Below are 21,325 nucleotides of genomic sequence, written 5' to 3' on the forward strand. Positions count from 1 at the left end.
TTTTAAGAAAAAAAAAACGATTTTATATATCATTTTTAATGATTTAAATTAAAATTATAAATACAAATTAAGTCCTTCATTCATGTGTATTCAAATTAAAATGGGGTTTATAATTGATTATCATTTAATGTTAGTAAATACATTACTGTTAGTCAACGAAATTACGTATACATTAAATTAATGAAATTAATTTGATTAACAACATTCAAATTTTAGTCAATGATAAAAAACATTAATACACCTATTTAATGGTTTTAAAAATCATTAATTATTAGTCAATAAAAAATAAAAACATTAACTACAGAAAATCCGTTCCTTAAAAATAAATGAATTTCCACACCTATTTATTGTGTTTAAAAGTACATTAATTTTAGTTAATGATCAAAACTTTAATTTCGATTATTCTGTTACGTTTTAGGAAAAAAATGATTTTAAATATCATTTTTAAACATTTAAATTCAAAATTATAAATGCAAATTAACTCTTTTATTCATGTGTAATTAAATTAAAATGGGGTTTATAATTTATTATAATTTAATGTTTGTAAATACATTACTGTTAGTCAACGAAATTATGGATACATTAAATTTATTTGATTTACAACATTCAAATTTTCCTCAATGATAAAAAACATTAATACACCTAATTAATGGTTTTAAAAGTTGTTAATTATTAGTCATATTTAATACTCGCATTCATTGCATTTTTTTATAAATATTACCATATTTAGTTTCAAAAAAAAATTACCCTATTTAAGACCTTAGGGACGGTCTTTTGAATACTTTGATTTTTATTAATTGATTATTTTCAACCCGTGCCAAAAATAGTAAAGAATGTATCCCATTCATTAAAAAATAACAATTTTAAATATACCTATGCATTAATGTTTTACTACATATATATTTATACGCAGCTACTAATTTTAAAATGAATTAACGAATAATTGTTCCAAAAGGATAGAATCTAATTGAGTTGCAGTTGAAGGGTTCGAACTCTGAGGAGGGATAATTAGTACTAATTTTTTGGTATACCGAAAAGATAAATTGCACCCGCTAGGAATTACTAATTTACGAACAACTAACATTTGCATATAAAAAAAAAAGTACAAATTGAACTTTTGCTTGGATTGCATTTCCATGGATTTCCTCTGCTGCATTTGAATGAAAACAAGTTCAGAGCCACCAGCTTTAACATAATCCTCCTCGTCGGCGAATTCCTCCTTAGTGACGACGCAGCTCTCACTGCTCGTCCCCGTGCCGGCGGCGGCCTTGGCGTCCACCTCCAAACAATGCGACCGCCAGCGAACGGAGAGGCTGGACGACAATGCTCGTCTTCCCAAGAGCTTCTTCTGTCGTAACCGCAACCTCAATGAAGGACTGATACAAAACGCCATTGTTTGTTGCCGTCGTCGTCGTTGTTGAGATGAGATTCTTCGTCGTCGTTTTGTGGTTTCACGGCGGTGATTCTCCTGTCACTCGATGTTCATGGCGTTTGAGTGGTGAAACGACGACGTGTTTAGCATTACGAGCTCACGCTATGTGTGTGAGTGAGGGAGCGGTTACAGGTGGATTTTCGAAAAAGCTAGCCTTATCAGAAACGAGTCGTGGCATGTGAAGAACCAAAAAAGAATCGAAATGCAAACCAGCTCTAACATTGCGTTTTGGTGTCTTGTTTGCCGTTTATATGTCCTTTTTATATACATTGGAAAACTAAATGATAAAGGAAAAGTGACACAAAATCTAAGCGATCCCTGAAAATGAGAATCTCAAATTCTCAGGTGGATCCTTCATCAGGCACCAGGCATTAAACAAAGACGAATCCCCTCTCTTTGCCAACCAATTTGCCGGTTTGTTGCACTCTCGACCAATACTACTTACTGTCATCGACCACCTTTTCCCCAACAACTTAAGGATATCATCCAGAATGGGGAAGAAAATTATGCTTTCCTTATCTTGCAAGACTTGAAGAAGATCTCTGCAATCCACATTACAAATTACCTTCTTGTATTCTTTGTCCCACACCAATTGCAGGCTATACTTGAGAGCATAAGCTTCTTCTAACAGGGCATTTCCTCCCGCCTGATAACCATGGAACCCAAGCATCCAATTTCCTTGCGAGTCGCGAAGCACACCGCCCCAGCCCATGCACCTTGTGTCGTCCCTAAAGTTGTCGTCCAGGCACAGATTCAATGTCTCCTCCGCGCGGCGACATCCAATTTCTGGTCATTCAGATAGCGTTGTCTTCCCTCTCACTCCCTTCCATGAATCACACCATCTCATCGTGTTCATGGCATAATCTGCACCACGCTTCTGCAATCGGCCAAGGCTTCTCATCTAACGTTGTTCATAGCAATTGCACCATGTGACTTAAGCCTTAAATTTGACCTAGCGTTGACCAAAACCATAAACCAACCCAACATCAACCTAAGCCCTAAATTTTCCTCGACGCCGCCCTAAACCCTAAATCTGACTTAATGACGACCAAAACCCTAAATCTGACTTAATAACGACCAAAACCCTAAAGTTTACCCGACAAAGACTTAAACCCTAAATCCCACTTGGTGTCCAACCTTAAACCTAAACCCTAAATCCCTAAATCCCACAAACCATCTCTATTTTACTTGTTCATTTGCGTGGCGGGTGTGGACCTTAATATTAAACTGGTTGGGACAGTGTGTGGTGTTGCTAGAGTCAACAAATGACCACTTTCTTCAGTTCATGGGGGATGGTTCAACTAAGCTAAGGTTGGGCCTTTTAGTGATCTGGTTAGCTATGATTTGGCAGCTGTGGAATGGAAGAAACTCCAAGGTCTTCTGAGAAGAGGCGATGGATCCTGGGAGCATCTTTGAGCTAGCCCGATTGAAGGCGTAGGTGTGGCTCAAAGCGATGGAAAGAGTCTTCCACCATGCTATTTCGGAGTGGTATGGTTAATCAGTCTTATGTTTCGATTCCTTATAATCTGCTATGATGGGAAGACAAAGGTGTTGGTGATGTAAACAATGCTTTACCATTATATATGATCTTTTGTTAGGGTTGGAGTACCCCTTGAATCTCTTTTAATGATAATTGCCTATAAAAAATATCCTTCTTACTGGAAACTCTCAACAATTCATAAGAGTTTATCTACGTGCTTGGTGATCCAACAAAATTATTTTAAAGATAAAAATAAAAAAAAGTTACTTTATTTCCTACCACATTTGTTGTTACTTTTGGTTGTCTGCATTTTTTCAAAAACAACCTGATGTCGAAGCTGATGTTGTAACATCGTGCTGTGACATTTGTCCCTGCGGATCTGCTGTGTGTTTGGCTGATTTTTCTAGAAGCTTTGGATGGATTTCGTGATAATCAAGTTAGGGTTATTGAAGAAGCTTCTCTGTGCTATCTGGAATATAATATAGTGGAATCAAATCTGTTGAAGAGGATTTGATTTGGTTTAAATTGTGAAAGTTGTTATCTTTTGTTCAAATCTTATTTGATAAGATTTGTTACTGGTTTAAAAGATTTGTTCCAGATCTGTTTTGTGGACTCTATTTTCGTGCAAGCCCATTGAAGATCAAGACCTGAAGAATGACTATTTAAGGAGGCTTAACCCTAGTTGCAAAGTGTGCGTTGGGCACCCAAGGATTGGGTTTTTAGGGTTTTGTTTTGTGAGTTCTTGTTCTGTTATTTTGTACACCTCTCTACTGCCTCCATTGATAATCATATGGCTTAGAGTTGGTTTGTTTAGTTGAGTTGTAATCTCATCAAACTTGTTTATTGATAAACATGTCTTGATCGCTGTGGCAGTGGTCATTAGGAGTTAGAGGAAGTTTCCTCATAGCTTAGAGGAGAAGGGCTAAGCTAGATTCACTTATGTAATAGTGGTAGACATTGAAGAGGCTCTATACTAAGGGGGAATACTTAGGTATAGGAGGGACTTTCATGTGACCTGAGAGCTATTATTTGATAGTGAATTGACTCTGGATTGGTATCCTCCAGATGTAGGTGATGTTGCACCGAACTGGGTTAACAATTGTCTGTGTTTTTTTAGTGATTTATTGTTGCTACTGTGCTGTTTCTACTGTATTAAACGTTGTGGCTTAATTTATGTACTGTTGTGCAATTGTCGAACCGATTGTCCCAACATCGCGTTCGACATCTGTCATGTGCGAGAACCAGAATTTCAATTGGTATCAGAGCAGGCACCCAATTCTGTTGGGTGAGCTCCAGGGAATATATTCTGGTTTCATGGACAACGCCAAGGAAGAGGGATCAATAAATAGATCTGATCTTGTGATCTCATGTATCTGCTGCTGTTTATGTTGTGTCTCTGATATGCAACCCAATGATGTGCACCGTTTGAGGGGGAGTTCCGCTGCTGAGGGGGAGTTATGTTTATCTTCTCTGAATCTCAAGTTGTTTTAGACAAAATTTGACAAAGGGGGAGATTGTTGTTACTTTTGGTTGTCTGCATTTTTTCAAAAACAACCTGATGTCGAAGCTGATGTTGTAACATCGTGCTGTGACATTTGTCCCTGCGGATCTGCTGTGTGTTTGGCTGATTTTTCTAGAAGCTTTGGATGGATTTCGTGATAATCAAGTTAGGGTTATTGAAGAAGCTTCTCTGTGCTATCTGGAATATAATATAGTGGAATCAAATCTGTTGAAGAGGATTTGATTTGGTTTAAATTGTGAAAGTTGCTATCTTTTGTTCAAATCTTATTTGATAAGATTTGTTACTGGTTTAAAAGATTTGTTCCAGATCTGTTTTGTGGACTCTATTTTCGTGCAAGCCCATTGAAGATCAAGACCTGAAGAATGACTATTTAAGGAGGCTTAACCCTAGTTGCAAAGTGTGCGTTGGGCACCCAAGGATTGGGTTTTTAGGGTTTTGTTTTGTGAGTCCTTGTTCTGTTATTTTGTACACCTCTCTACTGCCTCCATTGATAATCATATGGCTTAGAGTTGGTTTGTTTAGTTGAGTTGTAATCTCATCAAACTTGTTTATTGATAAACATGTCTTGATCGCTGTGGCAGTGGTCATTAGGAGTTAGAGGAAGTTTCCTCATAGCTTAGAGGAGAAGGGCTAAGCTAGATTCACTTATGTAATAGTGGTAGACATTGAAGAGGCTCTATACTAAGGGGGAATACTTAGGTATAGGAGGGACTTTCATGTGACCTGAGAGCTATTATTTGATAGTGAATTGACTCCTGGATTGGTATCCTCCAGATGTAGGTGATGTTGCACCGAACTGGGTTAACAATTCTCTGTGTTTTTTAGTGATTTATTGTTGCTACTGTGTTGTTTCTACTGTATTAAACGTTGTGGCTTAATTTCTGTACTGTTGTGCAATTGTCGAACCGATTGTCCCAACATCGCGTTCGACATCTGTCCTGTGCGAGAACCAGAATTTCAACATTTATTGTCCGCTTGTTGCTCAAGATAGGATAAGAGCAAGATAGAATAAAGAGTTGGATTAAGGTGGGATACGATAAGAGCAAGATAGACTTTTATCTTATCATATGTTTGAGGTGGATATAATAATGTTTGGATATAATATAAAAAAGTGAAAAGTATATCAAATTTTCCTTTAAATAATAAATAAATAATTTTTTTATAAATTAATTTTTTTTAAATTGTTTATTATATTAAATTTAATATTTTCTAAAGCCTATATTTTAAAATTAAATAAAATTTATTTAATTTTTATTAATTAGCCTATTTTAATTTTTTTCCCAACAGAAGTCTATTTTAAGTAAAAGTAAAAATTATATATTGAACCAATTACTTTTAATTAGTAGTGGCAAGTGATAGAAAATATAAAATAATTAAAATTATTATATAAGTAGTGAAAAAATTTTAAAAAATAGGAATTGATAAAATTAGTATATATTTACTTCTAATAAATTAATAAAGAATAATGCTAATTAAGTAGTAGCAAGTGATTTTATAAAAAAAAATTAGTAACAAGTCATAATGATAATTTAATTATTTTATATGAGTAAATTCAATATTTTCACCATTAATAAGTTAGCTCATTTTTTTAATTAAACTTAAGAGTAACTAAAGAATGATGTTATCTTAAAAATATTAAATTTTAATTGATAAATAATAAAATTAATATATTACTAAAATTAATATTTTTATATTTATTAATTAATATTATTATAAACTGTATAAAAATATAAATATTGAAATAATTGAATTTATGTTAGGTAATAAAAAAATCAGAAACTACTATCATATCCTATCAAAATAATCTATTATAGCTCCCCTATCAGAATAACTTTTACACATGATGAACAAGATTGGATAAGGGACATGAATGTGTTATTATATCCGGCTAGCGCAATAAACAACATATAAGAATAAAAATATGATTACACTATCTTATCATATATGCTTATCTTGTCCACCAAACGAGTAAAGATAAGATCAAAATTAATATGGCATTTTAGCAAATATTTAAGTAATAGATTAATATTTATGATCAATTAAATATTTTAAAGTAGAAGCTATTAATTGATTGCACAAATAAATGCCCAAAGGTGTATATGGATTTAAAGTTTCAAACCTTCATTAATATCAATAAAGTGCATTTATTATCTTCTTTTGTAAAACACTAAAATATTAATATATGAATTAAATGCAAAATTAATATTTTTATAGCCTTACACACATCCACTGTCCTCTCTATCTCTTCTATATGTATTCCTTCCAGTTCTATATATACATGTTCTGGAAGCCACCACCATTGTCAGTTTTTTTTCGATATGAGCTGAGTTTTGATTTACCCACACTCATATTATCTATCTTGATTAGCATCATGCTATAGATTGAAGAAATGGCTAAAGAACATATACCAGCAGAGTTAGTGATGAAAATATTTGTTACGCTCCCTATAAAGTCTGTTCTGCGATTCCGAACCTTAAACAAATCCTACAATGCTCTCACCAGAGAAACCAGTTTCATCACTCAACATTTTTATCACTCCATTGAAAAGGCAAAAAGCAATCCGAACTTTCTGATCTTTCACCAAACAAACAAGCTTGTCAATTCAACAGTCTCTGAAGATAAGCAATCACAACCCCATGCAATTGATCTGAATACACCATTCATCTCAGTACATGTAAACAACATCGGAGCTTGCTCTCATTTCAATGGCATCATCTACCTTGAACCGTTTGGTGTTCCTCTTAGGCCCAATCCAAAGATTCTCTGGAATCCAGCCACCATAGAAGTAATGTTTCTACCTTTCCCTCCTCAAATGAAACCCACGCTCTTTACCCTCTTCCATGGGGTCCACGGGTTCGGTGTCAATCCCATAACAAATGACTTCAAGGTCGTAAACATTGTAGTGGATTCAAAGATTTGGGATAGAAGTGATAGAAAGCTCATTGGTCAGGTATATAGCCTTCGTTCTGAATCATGGAAAGTGGTTAATGCTAGTGTCCTTGCTTATTTCATATATAAATCCATGTTTAATGCTTATCTGAATGGGGTTTATCATTGGTTAGCCATATCTTCTCTACGTGATCATGTCAAATTTGTGCTATGTTTTGACATGAGTGATGATGTGTTTTGGAAAATGAACCTACCCCAATTTCCGTCTCAGGAGGAGAATAACGAATTGTGCGTATCCAATCATAATGTTGTTGTTTTGAATGATCGTATTGGTTATGTTAGGGAGTACACTATGCCTTTTGAAATTCAGTTTGATATTTGGGTGATGAATGACTATGGGGTGGAAGGTTCCTGGGTGAGAATGTTTAACATTGCGCATGGAACCGGTCTGGGAAAGATTTTGGAGATTTGGAAAGATGATAATATTGATGATATTGTTGTGCTGGGAGGGGAAGAACATCATCCATTGGTTTTGTACAAGATTGGTCAACAACAGGTGGTGGAAGAGTTTAATGTTCGCTTATGAGCTGAGCATCGTGTAGTTGGATATGTGGAAAGTTTTCTTCCCTTGTCTGGCTAGCTTGGTTGATGAGTAAGCTTGATGTTCAGGTCGGATTATTTTATCGTGATATTTATTTGATGATCTTTGTGATGATTTATGTTATTACTATCATGAAGGTACATTATTAGTTGTGTACTTTTTATTGACTTTTACAAAATTTTATCCGGGGACATTTTAATTATGCTGTTTGGATTTTGGTATTAAATAAAGAAATGGAAGAGTTTATTAGATCCTCTTCAGTGTGAATTTTTTTGTTATTGTTATATTAAATGGTTAACATCAATCAATCAATGGGAAAATAAAGACTAATGCGTAGTAGCAAGTGATAATGATAACTTAATTATTTTATATGAGTAAATTCAAAATTTTCACCATTAATAAATTAGCAGGGTGCGGGAGATCGAATGCGCTGTGGTGGTGCTCTGAAAACCGTTAAGGGATTCCATTAAGACCCGGTCTCACAGTGGTTGGTTGTTTTTTCGTTTTCGTTCTGAGGTGGGTGGCGGTTCCTGTGATGCGGGTGGTCTTGGATGACTCTGCCACACCTTGTGCTCCCTTTCTTTTATGTTATTGTTTTTCATCTTTCTTCCCTTGTTGTTTGGTTTCGTTGGAACTCTATCTTTGTCTGTATCCTTTGGCTTTGCCTTTTTTCCAATCAATATTATTCATCTTTCAAAAAAAAAAAAAAATTAGCTCATTTTTTAATTAAATTTATGAGTAACTAAATAATGATGTTAACTTAAAAATAATAACTAGTAATTGATAAATAATAAAATTAATATATTATTAAAATTAATATTTTTATATTTATTAATTACTATTATTATAAATTGTATAAAAAGATAAATATTGAAATAATTGAATTTATGGTTAGGTGATAAAAAAATAACAAACTACTATCATATCCTATCAGAATAACTTTTACACATGATGGACAAGATTGGATAAGAGGCATGAATGAGTTGTCATATCCTGCTAGCACAACAAACAACATATAAGAATAAAATATGATTAGACTATCTTATCTTATATGCTTATCCTGTCCACCAAACAAGTAAAGATACGATCAAAATTAATATGGCCTTTTAGAAAATATTTAAGTAATAGATAAATATTTATGATCAATTAAATATTTTAAAGTAGCAGCTATTAATTGATTGCACAAATAAATTCCTAAAGGTGTATATGGATTGAAAGTTTCAAACCTTCATTAATATCAATAAGTGCATTTAATTATTATCTTCTTTTGTAAAGAACTAAAATATTAATATATGAATTAAATGAAAAATTAATATTTTTATAGCCTCGCAAACATCCATTGTCCTCTCTCTCTTCTATACGTATTCCACCAGTTCTATATATACATGTTTTGGAAGCCACTGCCATTGTTAATCTTTTTTTCGATATGAGCTGAGTTTTGATTTACCCTCACTCATATTATCTATCTTTTTTAGCATCATGCTAGAGATTGAAGAAATGTCTAAAGAACATATACCAGAAGAGTTAGTGATGAAAATCTTTGTTAGGCTCCCCGTAAAGTCTATACTGCGATTCCGAACCTTAAACAAATCCTACAATGCTCTCACCAGAGAAACCAGTTTCATCACTAAACATCTTTATCACTCCATTGAAAAGGCAAAAAAAAATCCTAACTTTATGATCTTTCACCAAACAAACAAGCTTGTCAATTCAACAGTCTCTGAAGATGAACAATCACAACCCCATTCCATTTATCTGAATCCACCATTCATCTCAGTACATGTAAACAACATCGGAGCCTGCTCTCATTTCAATGGCATCATCTACCTTGAACTGTTTGGTGTTCCTCTTAGACCCAATCCAAAGATTCTCTGGAATCCAGCCACCAGAGAAGTAAGGTTTCCACCTTTCCTTCCTCAAATGAAACCCACGCTCTTTACCCTCTTCCATGGGGTACACGGGTTCGGTGTTAACCCCATAACAAATGACTTCAAGGTCGTAAACATTATAGTGGATGCAGAGATTTGGGATGGAGGTGATAGAAAGCTCATTGGTCAGGTATACAACCTTCATTCTGATTCATGGAAAGTGGTTAATGCCGGTGTCCTTGCTTATTTCATATATAAATCCATGTTTAAAGCTTATCTGAATGGGGTTTATCATTGGTTAGCCATATCTTCTCTACGTGATCATGTTGAATTCGTGCTATGTTTTGACATGAGTGATGATGTGTTTTGGAAAATGAACCTGCCCCAATTTCCATCCCAAGAGGAGAATAATGAATTGTGCGTATCCAATCATAATGTTGTTGTTTTGAATGATCGTATTGGTTATGTTAGGGAGTACACCATGCCTTTTGAAATTCAGTTTGAGATTTGGGTGATGAATGACTATGGGGTGGAAGGTTTCTGGGTCAGAATGTTTAACATTGCGCGTGGAACCGGTCTGGGCAAGATTTTGGAGATCTGGAAAGATGATAATGATGATGATGTTGTTGTGCTTGGAGGGGAAGAACATCATCCATTGGTTTTGTACAAGATTGGTCAACAACAGGTGGTGAAAGAGTTTAATGTTTGCTTCAGAGCTGAGCATCGTGTAGTTAGATATGTGGAAAGTTTTCTTCGCTTGTCTGGCTTGGTTGATGAGGAAGCTTGATGTTCGAATCAGATTAGTTTATGGTGATATTTATTTGATGATTGATGTTATTACTGTCATAAAGGTACATTATTAGTTGTGTACTTTTTATTGACTTTTACAAAAATTTATCTGGGACATTTTAATTTATATTGTTTAGATTTTGGTATTAAATAAAGAAATGGAAGAGTTGATTAGATCCTCTTGAGTGTGAAATATTTTGTTATTGTTATATTAAATGGTTAACATCAATCAATCAATGGAAAAATAAATTTATAAAAACTAGTATGTGATTAATTATTTTGTTGTTGCTGAGCAATAAGAGGATTTGTGCATGGATCCGTTATGGAATCATGTATTAGTTAGAGGATTTAGGGTGTTAGCGTGGAAGCAAATTCAAATCTATTAAAGATGATCTTCGATGTTCTAACCAAACATAATATGACTATATGAGTTACTAAAATGAAAACTTGGCTAAACCATGTGCGACATTATTTTATTTTCTACCTATATGACCAAAACTGATCTCAATAAAAATAAATTCTAAACACAGATAATTATGTGTAATAGAACCAAAGTAAGATTTGCATACTTTCTTGGACTGAAGGGCTTGTGAAACAAACTCAAGGGATTCATGTCTCTGTTTCAAGGTTGCAAAATGTCATTTCTAAAGCAAAAGACATTTCTAGAAGTATCGTCATTGCTTCAACGGTAGATGAGTCATTAGGAGTTAGGACACAAAAAAATTCCATGTTGCAACAACTCATGTTGCTTTCTTCATCGCCAAGTTTAACTCACAAGCCTTCTAATTTGCTAGAAAAAATTTGGATCAGGGGTAGTATTTTAACTTTAAACACTAGGCCATCAAAGAATTTGGTTGTGTAAGCAATCACCAACCTTGTTTAGTTAAGAGGGCATCATTAAAAGAATTGAAGCTATGGAACATAGCCCCATGCCACCCTCACTCTTTGGGTTCATAGTCATGACCAATTAAGCGAGTGAATTTTCCTTTCATCTTGTGTGCTCCCCCGCCCAAATTTGCAAATGATTTACTCTATGTAATCACATGAGCCTATAAATAGAGAGAAAACTCCCAAGTGGGAATAGCTGGGCTATAGATTTTATGAGAATTTATTGCCTTGCACGAGAGATAAAACAATTTATCTTTGGAACCAGAAAGCCAAATAAGTGATTTTGGGGCAAGTGATTTTGAGGTTGATGCTATCCAAGCTTTGGTCCTACACGTATCTTTGGTTTCAGCAACCAAACTACATCGCAAGTCAAATGCTATTGAGAGGGCTGGATTAGGAGTGATGACTTTCATCTGACAGTTGCAGTATCTGGGGGTTGTAGAACTTATCTTTTGGGTTTCTTTTTGCTAAGACAAAATGTGATGGAATAATTCCATTGCGAGTAGTTTGTTCTTAGCTAGTTGATGATTTGTAATTCCCACTCTTGAGAGAGTTGTTCTCAAGCTTTTGGCATTTCAATAATAATTTTCATTTTCAAAAATAAAAAATTCCTTCCATCCCTTTAGTTTTTTTTTTTCCAAACTCCATCATGGATGATTTTTTCTTTTTCACTAAATTTCTCTTTTTTCTATCATATCAATAAAATAATTATATTGTATAATGTGTCACATGTTGGTTGTCAAGGTGTGTTCCCTACAAATGCATTTGAGCCTATTCAGATAGTATTTCCCCTATTTCCATCCATCTAGATCATTTCGTTGTGTTTTTCAATTTATGATTTTTATATTATTTGGTACAATTATTTAATTTGTTTACATTTTTCATAATTAGCGCTCTCCATGATTAATGCTTATGTCGTAATTTTTGGAGTAAATGCAAGACGCCAATGTTAGTCGTTGTGGTACATGTGTAGCGTTGGCCTAAAGGCGGCTAAACCAATGCTAATAATTTGCATCCACCTCGCGGCCAACAAAACAAGTTCACATCGAGTGGTGGTGGAAGCATAAATTTAAGACTAGAGGACTAAAATCAAATAATATAGCATGTCTATAGTGACTTTATTAATAAATATTTTTGACCTCATATTCCAAATAATGCTTAATTAATATTTTAACAAATGACCACAATCATATTCCATTATAGGAACCTTGCACGAGTGATAAATTTTTCCTTCAATCGCTTCAGTTTTTTTCCAAACTCCACCATGGATGATTTTTCCTTTTCCACTAAATTTTTTTAGAAACAAACTAATTTTATTGAATAATAAAGAAGCCCATGAGAACAACTCTCTCATGAAGAGAATACAAAAAACGAAACACCCTTTGGAAGGCCAGCAAACGAAACACCCTATAAAAGTTGATGATAAAAGTACTATGTTAATCATATGTATCTTCATGATACATGAAAACATAAATCATTACAAAGATCATCAAATTAATGTCATCATGAACTGATCCAAGCATAACTTCAAGCTTCCTCATGAACCAAACCAGATAGAGGAACAAGACTTTCCACATATTTAAAAGCACGATTCTCAATTCCTAAGCGAAGAGGAAACTCTTTCACCACCTCTTGTTTACCAATCTTGTGCAAAACCAACGGTTGATACTCATCTCCTCCTAGTACAAAAATATCTTCATCGTCTTTATTCCAGAACTCCAAAAGAATTTCAGGACAAGGTCCACGGGCAAGGTTAAACATTCTCACCCAAGAACCTTCCACGCCATATTCATTCATCATCCAAATCTCAAAACGAAACTCAGAACGCATGTACTCCCTAACATAACCAACACGATCATTCAAAACAACAATATTTGAATGCCTAATGTAAAATTTGTTGTTCTCCTCCTGAGATATAACTTGGGGAAGGTTCATTTTCCAAAACACATCATCACTCATGTCAAAACATAGCACAAATTCAACATTATCAGATTCAGCTAACCAATGATAAGCTCCATTCAGATAAGCATTAAACATGGACTTAGCTATGTATTTAGCAAGGACACCAACATTAATCTTTTTCCATGAATCGGAACGAAGACTGTATACTTGAACACTGAGCTTTTCATATTCCTTCAAGAAAAAATATGCACCCACTACAATGTTCACAACCTTGTAGTCGTTTGTTTTGGGATCAAAGCCGAACCCGTGTGCCACATGGAAGAAAGTGTTGTGTGCATGTCTCGTTGGAGGAGGGAAAGGAAGAAACTTTACCTCTCTTGTGGCTGGATTCCAGAGAATCTTTGGATTGGGGTTGTGGGGAACACCACCCAACAATTCAAGGTAGAAAATGCCATTGGAATGAGCATGGGCTGTGATATTGTTTACATTGTGTATGAAGATGAATGGTGGCTTCAGATCAATTGCATGGGGTATTAATTGTTCATCCTTAGAGACCAATGAAATGAAAAACTTGTTTGTTTGGTGAAACGTCAGAAAGTTAGGCTTGCTTTTTGCCTTTTCAATGGAGTGAGAAAGATGTTCAGTGATGAAACTGGTTTCTCTAGTGAGAGCATTGTAGGATTTGCTTAAGGTTCTGAATCGCAGCACAGATTTTACGGGGAGCCTAACAAAGATTTTCATCACTATCTCTTGTGGTATATGTTCTCTAGCCATTTCTTTAAACTCTAACATGGATCTAGTTAAGAGAGATAAAAGATGAAGTGTTTGTTCACAATTGATTTTCCATTGCACTCAAGAAAGAAATGGAAGAAATGAAATAGAAATGAGATATATGATATGTGATATGATAGGGAAAGAAATGAGATAGGTAAAGAATGAGAATAGAAATGGGATGGAAGAGAAAATGAAGTGCGAATGAATCAAAACTCGAAATATGTGAGTGTGAATAGATCAATAGAGATGGAGATGATGGCTTCCGAAACATGAATATATAAGATTGGGAGAAACACTCATTATTGATAGTAAAATAGAACACGACATTATTGCTATTTAATCAATTTTAATTGTATTCAATTCATTTCCTTATTTGTAGCAAAATTAATGACGACATTAGTTAGTGATTCAAATTTTAATTTTTGGATTTCGTTAAAACAATTAATAATTATTCAAATTTGAAAATATTTATATCGAATTAATTGTTAGTCAAAATTGAGCAATAACTCTCTGTTTTATTATTTAACTAGTCTTAATTATTTTTAATTCTTTACTTATTTATAACATAATAAAACATGACATTATTGCTATTTAATAAATTTTAATTGTATTCAATTCATTTCCTTATTAATAGAAAATGTATTAATAATTACTATCTATCTATATATATAAAAATAAGGTTTTCTTCTAGAAGCCTATGACACATGGCACCCCCAAAATCATCCATTTTCCCTCCAAGAAAAAAAAAGTTATTCTACTTTTTTGTCCAAAAATACAATCATGACTCACCTTATTTAATATGGTCTAATTTAATTAAAACTTTAATTTTCAGTTTTTTTATGTAACCATAACTTCAAATCATAATTGAAAATATTTCAAAAATAATAAATTAAACTTTTAATTTTACATTTAACAATATTACGAAAATAAAGATTATAAAATAATGTTGTTTCTTAATAAAAAAAATATATATTAACAAAAAAATATATTGAATTCTAGATATTTTTTTACAATATTACGAAAATGAATATCTTAATATATATAATTGAATAATGTTGTTTTTTAAAAGAAATTATTAAAACTATAGATAGAAATCCATATATTTTAAAAAAATATTGAAATATAAATATATTAAAAACACTCATTATTATTTCATCCTTTTGTCATCTAAGCAAAATATTATGAATGTATTTCCATGATTAGTTGACAACATGCTGGAACAATAATTAGTATATACTACCAAATGATTTATTTTTTTTTTTGAAAGCGAAATGTATATTATTAATAATAAAGCCTGAGCCTAAAATATGACCCAAGATTGAAGGAAGTACAAGATGTCCAAGAAAGATCATTACAATAGCAAAGGTGCAAATTGAAAGTGCACAAACCCACCACCAACCCACAGAATGGCATATAACAGAATCCCAAGAAGGAGCCTCATTAAAACCTTGCTAGGAAAAACCCAATGGGATAAAAACCTAACAAGGAAAAAGAGTACCACCAACATGGGAAAACCAAACTGCAACTAAACCAAAACTAATTAACAAGCTCGAATTTAATGCTGACGCTGTAGATATTCCTTTGCAGAGTAGCAGACTTGAAATAGTCATCAATAAAACAAACTCCAAAACCAAACAGCAAAATCACATAAACCAAACAGGAGCGGTTTGCATCAGCAAGACAGCAAGGAAAAACATCAATGATAGGATAGCACCGTCAGCAACAACATAGCAACGACAGCAACAGCAATATCAGCAACAACAGCAGCAGAATAGATATCTACGACAGCAACAGCAGCAACAGCATAGCAACGACAGCAACAGAAATACCAGTAACAGCAGCAGCAAAACAGAAATCAGCAACAGCAACTAAGACAGCAATAACATCAGCAGCAAACACCAAATGATTTATATAAGTAAAGTTTTTCAAATTTGAATTCAAAATATCTATTTAAGGAAGGCTTTTAAGGAATGTATAAAGAAATTAATACCAAATATATATAGATTGGTGAGGAAATTACTATTTTACTTTAATTTTAACCACCAATAAAAAATAATACAAGAAAATAAAAGAAATTTAAATCTTAAACATATTAATGAGAAAAAGTGAAATATTAATTCAAAATTCCATCATTTTTTTAATAAAAAAGATTAACGGAAAAATCCCACCAAGAAAAGAATAACATCATCTGCCAATATTTTTTTTCAAGAAAACATGATTCAAATTTGAAACATATTAATGGAGTAAAATGGAAATATTAATCATGCTTTAAATAAATCCTTACAAAATAAGATAGACAATTAAGCATTAAATTCGTATGAAAAAAAAAATATAGGGTATTCTCTAATAAATCTATAAACTCAAATACTAAAATTATTTTTTGTATCTTTTTTTTGTTACAATAGGAAAATAAACAAGAATAAAGAAACTAAACAACTACACCATAACAAAGCAGGGGGAACCACAGTCGACGGCGGGATCTTCCATTCCTTCGAATCCCAGTTCGCTGTGAAGACAATCTTAGCCACTGCATCAGCACCATATTCCTTTCCCGAGGGACGTGGACTACTGTGACGCTCCAATTCCTGGCTAGCAAAGCTCTTCCAGCGAGAATCTCCTCACGGTGCCGATAGCTCGATACATCACCACTCCTAAGCAACACCTCCTGAAGCTGGATACAATCCACATATTAAAAGCAAATACATAAAAGCAATAATTTGAATTTAAATTAAAAGTATTTTCTATATTTTCAGAAAAATACCAATAATTAAATATAACAAAATTTTATTTTATTAATTATTATATTTATTACATTTTACATAAAAGCAAGGTTTTTCAACTTTTGTTAATGCCCCCTATTCAAATTCTCTACTTCAACTATTGTAATTATTTAGTTAATTTTATAAATACTTAAATCATTTAAATAATTTGATTTTTTTTATAAGCAAAATTATATTTATATATATCTATCTATATCTATATAATATACTAAAGGAAGGTTTTTTTCTAGAAGGTTTTGTCACGTGGCACCCCCAAATCGTTTTGAAATATTAATTTTAAGAAATTATTAACATTAATTTGATGGAAATATAATAAAATCACATATTCAATAAATAAACATGTTTTGAGCAATGATCTCATTATACTAAAAGCAATTTGTTTTATATAGATGATAGATGAACATGATTTTGTATCAAAATAAACTTCTCATCTCTTTAATTATAGTAATTTAAGATAAAATCTCTTAAATTGATCATGAGTTTTTAATCATGATTTTGTATCAAAATAAACTTCTCATCTCTTTAATTATAGTAACTTAAGATAAAATCTTTTAAATTGACCATGAGTTTTTAATCTTTTTTATTATGATGCTATAAATTGTGTATATATAATTTAATTATAGTAATTTAAGACAATTTTTTTATAGAATGACCATGATATCAATTTTTTTGCCACGTGGCACCCTCATATCATCCTAATTCCTTCCAAAACAAAAAAAACAAGAACACATTAATTCTTAAACATAGTTAAATCAGGCAGAAAATTATAATTTAATGAATTGATTACATGTTTTTTTACTTATATTTTCACAAAATAATATAATTTTTTTTTTCTAAAATACATTTGATTTCTTTTTCTTTATTGTGTGATTCGTATTATATTGGTCTTCAAGTGCGTATAATGAGCAAATGAATATTTGTATATCAAATAAATATTTTTTCAATTTCCAGGATCACTATTTTTTTTTATTTTCGAAATTTTTATTAAAAATAATCATAATTATTTAGTTTGAAAATGAAATATTAGATCTTTTATTTACAGCATTATTACATTTGATTTCTTTTTCTTTATTGTGTGATTAATATTATATTGGTTTTCAAGTGTGTATAATGAGAAAATTAATATTTGTATATCAAATAAATATATTTTTTCAATTTTCAGGATCACTATTTTTTTAATTTTGAAATTTTCGAAATTTTTATTAAAATAATCATAATTATTTAGATTAAAAATGAAATATTAGATTTTTTATTTTACAACATTATTATTTTAGAGCACCAACCACAACCCTCGCTCTAACAAGTCAGTGCACATTAATCTGGTGCCATCATTATCATGTTAAATTTAAACTTATTCAGGATATGTAGCATTTTTAGGAGCTAATTGATAATCACAGAAGTTCATACTCTTTTTCGGTTTTGGTTAAGTTTGAAAGAATGGTTAAATTCATTTATTTTTTTGTTGATGTCATTTATAAAGTCTATTCAGTCTTATATAGGTATAATCTATATTGCTCTATAAACAATGCAAAGCAAAATGATCAAGTATACTAATGCACTTTTCCCCAATTTTTCAGGTCCAAAAATGCCCAAGCAAATGGTCTATATGTAGAAGCAATTGAGCTAGATAGTCAAAATGTAGTTTACTTGGTTAATAGTGTCTTTGCTCATATTCAGCTTAAGGAATATGTCGTGGTAGTTCAATATGAAGTTGATCCTAAATAGTCAGAGATGTTCTGATTCCTTGAATAAATTATGGAGTAGAGTTGTTAAAATAATGTTTTTGGCTGAAGGTTGTTTGTAGAAAGGAAAGAAAGGGCTTGACCTTTTCACAAATCGCAAGGATTAAATCAAAACACTACTAAATTTGCATTCAATTTTTTTCTTAACTTCGATATACATATTTCTTTTATAAATATTAAAAATAATTTTATAAAAAAGTGCAATATTTATGAATATTTTATTTATATTTGTTTCAACATTTTAAAACTCATCTTAAAACCAAATATTGAACAAAAATTCATCATATATAAAAAAGTCCATGTTATTGTTTTTAAAAATTAAGTTGTAATAACAATGACCAAATTTTTCTGATTCTTTGAACCTATAAGCTTATTTATTAGATTAAAAATATTGACTAAATCTAAAATCAGAATATCGATTTCAAATAAAAAATGTGAATATCACCTTTTATGCTATTTATTTTTTATTTTTCAGGTGATTGAAAGGTTGCTTACTTCTTCGGCAGGCAATTTGTGAATCACCAAAATCATTGCATGTGAAGCAGAAGCATGGTGGATTCATCTCCTCCATTATGTGTATGTGAGATTGTCTTGATATTTCTTATTTTTGTACTTTTTTTTTTCATATGCTAAATGAGTGAACAAGACAGCATAAATTCAAACTCCCATATCATCCCCAAAAAAAAATATACAAATTTTGTTTTTCAATATTAAATCTGCATGTTTTTCAATTTTAAATGAGAAAAAGTTTGATGCACCGACGGTGTAAAGTTTTTTTACACCGTCAACCAATCAGATTTCAAGGATGTGTCACGTCAATTAATGAAATTAAATAAAATGAGAAATTTTCTCACATCCTTGAAATTTAGTTGGTTGACGGTGTAAAAAAACTTTACACCGTCGGTGCATAGAAATTAAACTCTCATAAAAAAAACAAATAAAGATTAAAAACTATTTTAAAAAAAAAGACCATCCGTATACATCATTGAAAAAAAAATTAAAGATTTTGTAACAAAATATAAAACCCACTACCGACCTAAAACAAATCAAAATCTGCATTAAAAAAACAAATAAAGATTAAAAACTGTTTTTTTTTAAAAGAACATTCGTATACATATTTAATTTTAGTAGGGACAAAAATAATTGATTACATTTCTTTTTAAAAAGATTGTTAGTAACACTACTTATCAATCACGGTTACTGCGACAATGATGTCGCTACCCAGTTATTTTCGTCAAAGCTCCTGCAATTCAAGCAGTTTCATGGGATCGAATATGGTTTCTTGGGGTTAGTCACGTCGGGGCAGGTGTGTGATTACTGTAATTGCTTAATTCGATGGTCAAATCCAGAACATGTGGTTATTGCGGTGATTGATGAGTGATGAATGAGCTTAGTTGATTTATGAAAGTTATGTGTTGCCATTTGGGGTTGTTTCTCAACATTTCGAAAATAAACTTTATCCTAGAAAATCAAATTAAGAAAACAACTTACTTTTTAATTTATTTTATTTTATTTTATTTTTTCATCATATTATGTTAGCTTAGGTGGTAAGTGCTAGAAAGGTTCTACGATCAATCTCTCGCAAGTGTAATTTAACTTTCCGATGTACCAAAAAAATACTATATATTCAACAAAAGAAATGTATATATTTTTTTAAAAGATGTTCACACTAGCAAATCAACCCCTGTTCGTCCTCTACGGAACTTAACGTGGTCAGCAAATGACAAAACGGGCTCCTCTTATGATTTTTTTAAATGCAGGACACATCAATTTTATATATTGATAATTATGAAAATAATTACCAAGAAAGTTTATCATTCTAACCCCTTAATTTTATTTCTTTTTATTATTATGATATTAAATTGAAATATCATACGTAAAATTATCATCCTAAAGATCTTTTCAAATTAACATTAACATCTATTATTTTTCAGAAAATATTAATATATAAATTCATAAGCAAACTAATTTTTTTTATGATTTAATTCATTAAATATATATTTCTAACAAACATTTATATATTTATGCAATAAAAAGTTGTTTAAAAAATATTTGTGCAATTAAAATTACAAAACTTAAAAAAATATAATACTACACAAATTTAATCATAAAGTCACCCGTGCAGTGCACGGGTATTCAACTAGTATATATATGAAAATAAGGTTTTCTTCTAGAAACCTATGACACATGACACCCCCGAATTCTTCTATTTTCCCTCCAAGAAAAAAAACTCATCCTACTTTTTTGTCCCAACATAAAACCATGACTCACCATAATTGTTGTGGGCTAATTTAATTGCAATTTTCATTTTCAGTTTTCTTTTGTAATCATAAATTTGAAACAATTGCAAAACACATGCCTAACATTCAAAAAATTAAACAATACGGCTAATTTAATTACAATTTTCATTTTCAGTTTTCTTTTTTTTATGTAAAAAGAGATATTAACAAAAAAAGGATTGAAACCCAAATTCTTTTTTATTATTTTTTTTTTCACAGCAAAATATATTGAAACCCAGCTTTTTTTTATACAAAATTATTACAACACAGCTTTTAAAATAAAAATTTCATAATGTTTTAACATTATAAATAAATAATGCAAAATTATAAGTTAAAACCCCGTTTTTTATTAGAAAAAAACCCTATATTTGTATTTTAC

General features: G+C 31.6%; 4 protein-coding genes across 4 annotated transcripts; 2 read left to right on the forward strand and 2 right to left on the reverse strand.

The window, feature by feature from the left end:
* Positions 1 to 1,739: 1,739 nt before the first annotated feature.
* LOC130725561 (uncharacterized) lies at positions 1,740 to 2,144 on the reverse strand. Its single transcript, XM_057576779.1, has one exon. The coding sequence runs from the start codon at positions 2,142 to 2,144 to the stop codon at positions 1,740 to 1,742; it is 405 nt and encodes a 134-aa protein (XP_057432762.1).
* A 4,679-nt stretch (positions 2,145 to 6,823) lies between these two features.
* LOC130725562 (F-box/kelch-repeat protein At3g06240-like) lies at positions 6,824 to 7,909 on the forward strand. The gene has a single exon (XM_057576780.1). The coding sequence runs from the start codon at positions 6,824 to 6,826 to the stop codon at positions 7,907 to 7,909; it is 1,086 nt and encodes a 361-aa protein (XP_057432763.1).
* Positions 7,910 to 9,403: 1,494 nt separating this feature from the next.
* On the forward strand, positions 9,404 to 10,579 carry LOC130725563 (putative F-box protein At3g16210). Its single transcript, XM_057576781.1, has one exon. It carries the CDS (start codon positions 9,404 to 9,406, stop codon positions 10,577 to 10,579), a length of 1,176 nt encoding a protein of 391 aa, XP_057432764.1.
* A 2,417-nt stretch (positions 10,580 to 12,996) lies between these two features.
* LOC130725564 (F-box/kelch-repeat protein At3g06240-like) lies at positions 12,997 to 14,145 on the reverse strand. Its single transcript, XM_057576782.1, has one exon. It carries the CDS (start codon positions 14,143 to 14,145, stop codon positions 12,997 to 12,999), a length of 1,149 nt encoding a protein of 382 aa, XP_057432765.1.
* Positions 14,146 to 21,325: the final 7,180 nt, after the last annotated feature.

Source organism: Lotus japonicus, chromosome 6, assembly GCF_012489685.1.
Source record: "Lotus japonicus ecotype B-129 chromosome 6, LjGifu_v1.2".
Classification (NCBI taxonomy): Eukaryota; Viridiplantae; Streptophyta; class Magnoliopsida; order Fabales; family Fabaceae; genus Lotus; species Lotus japonicus.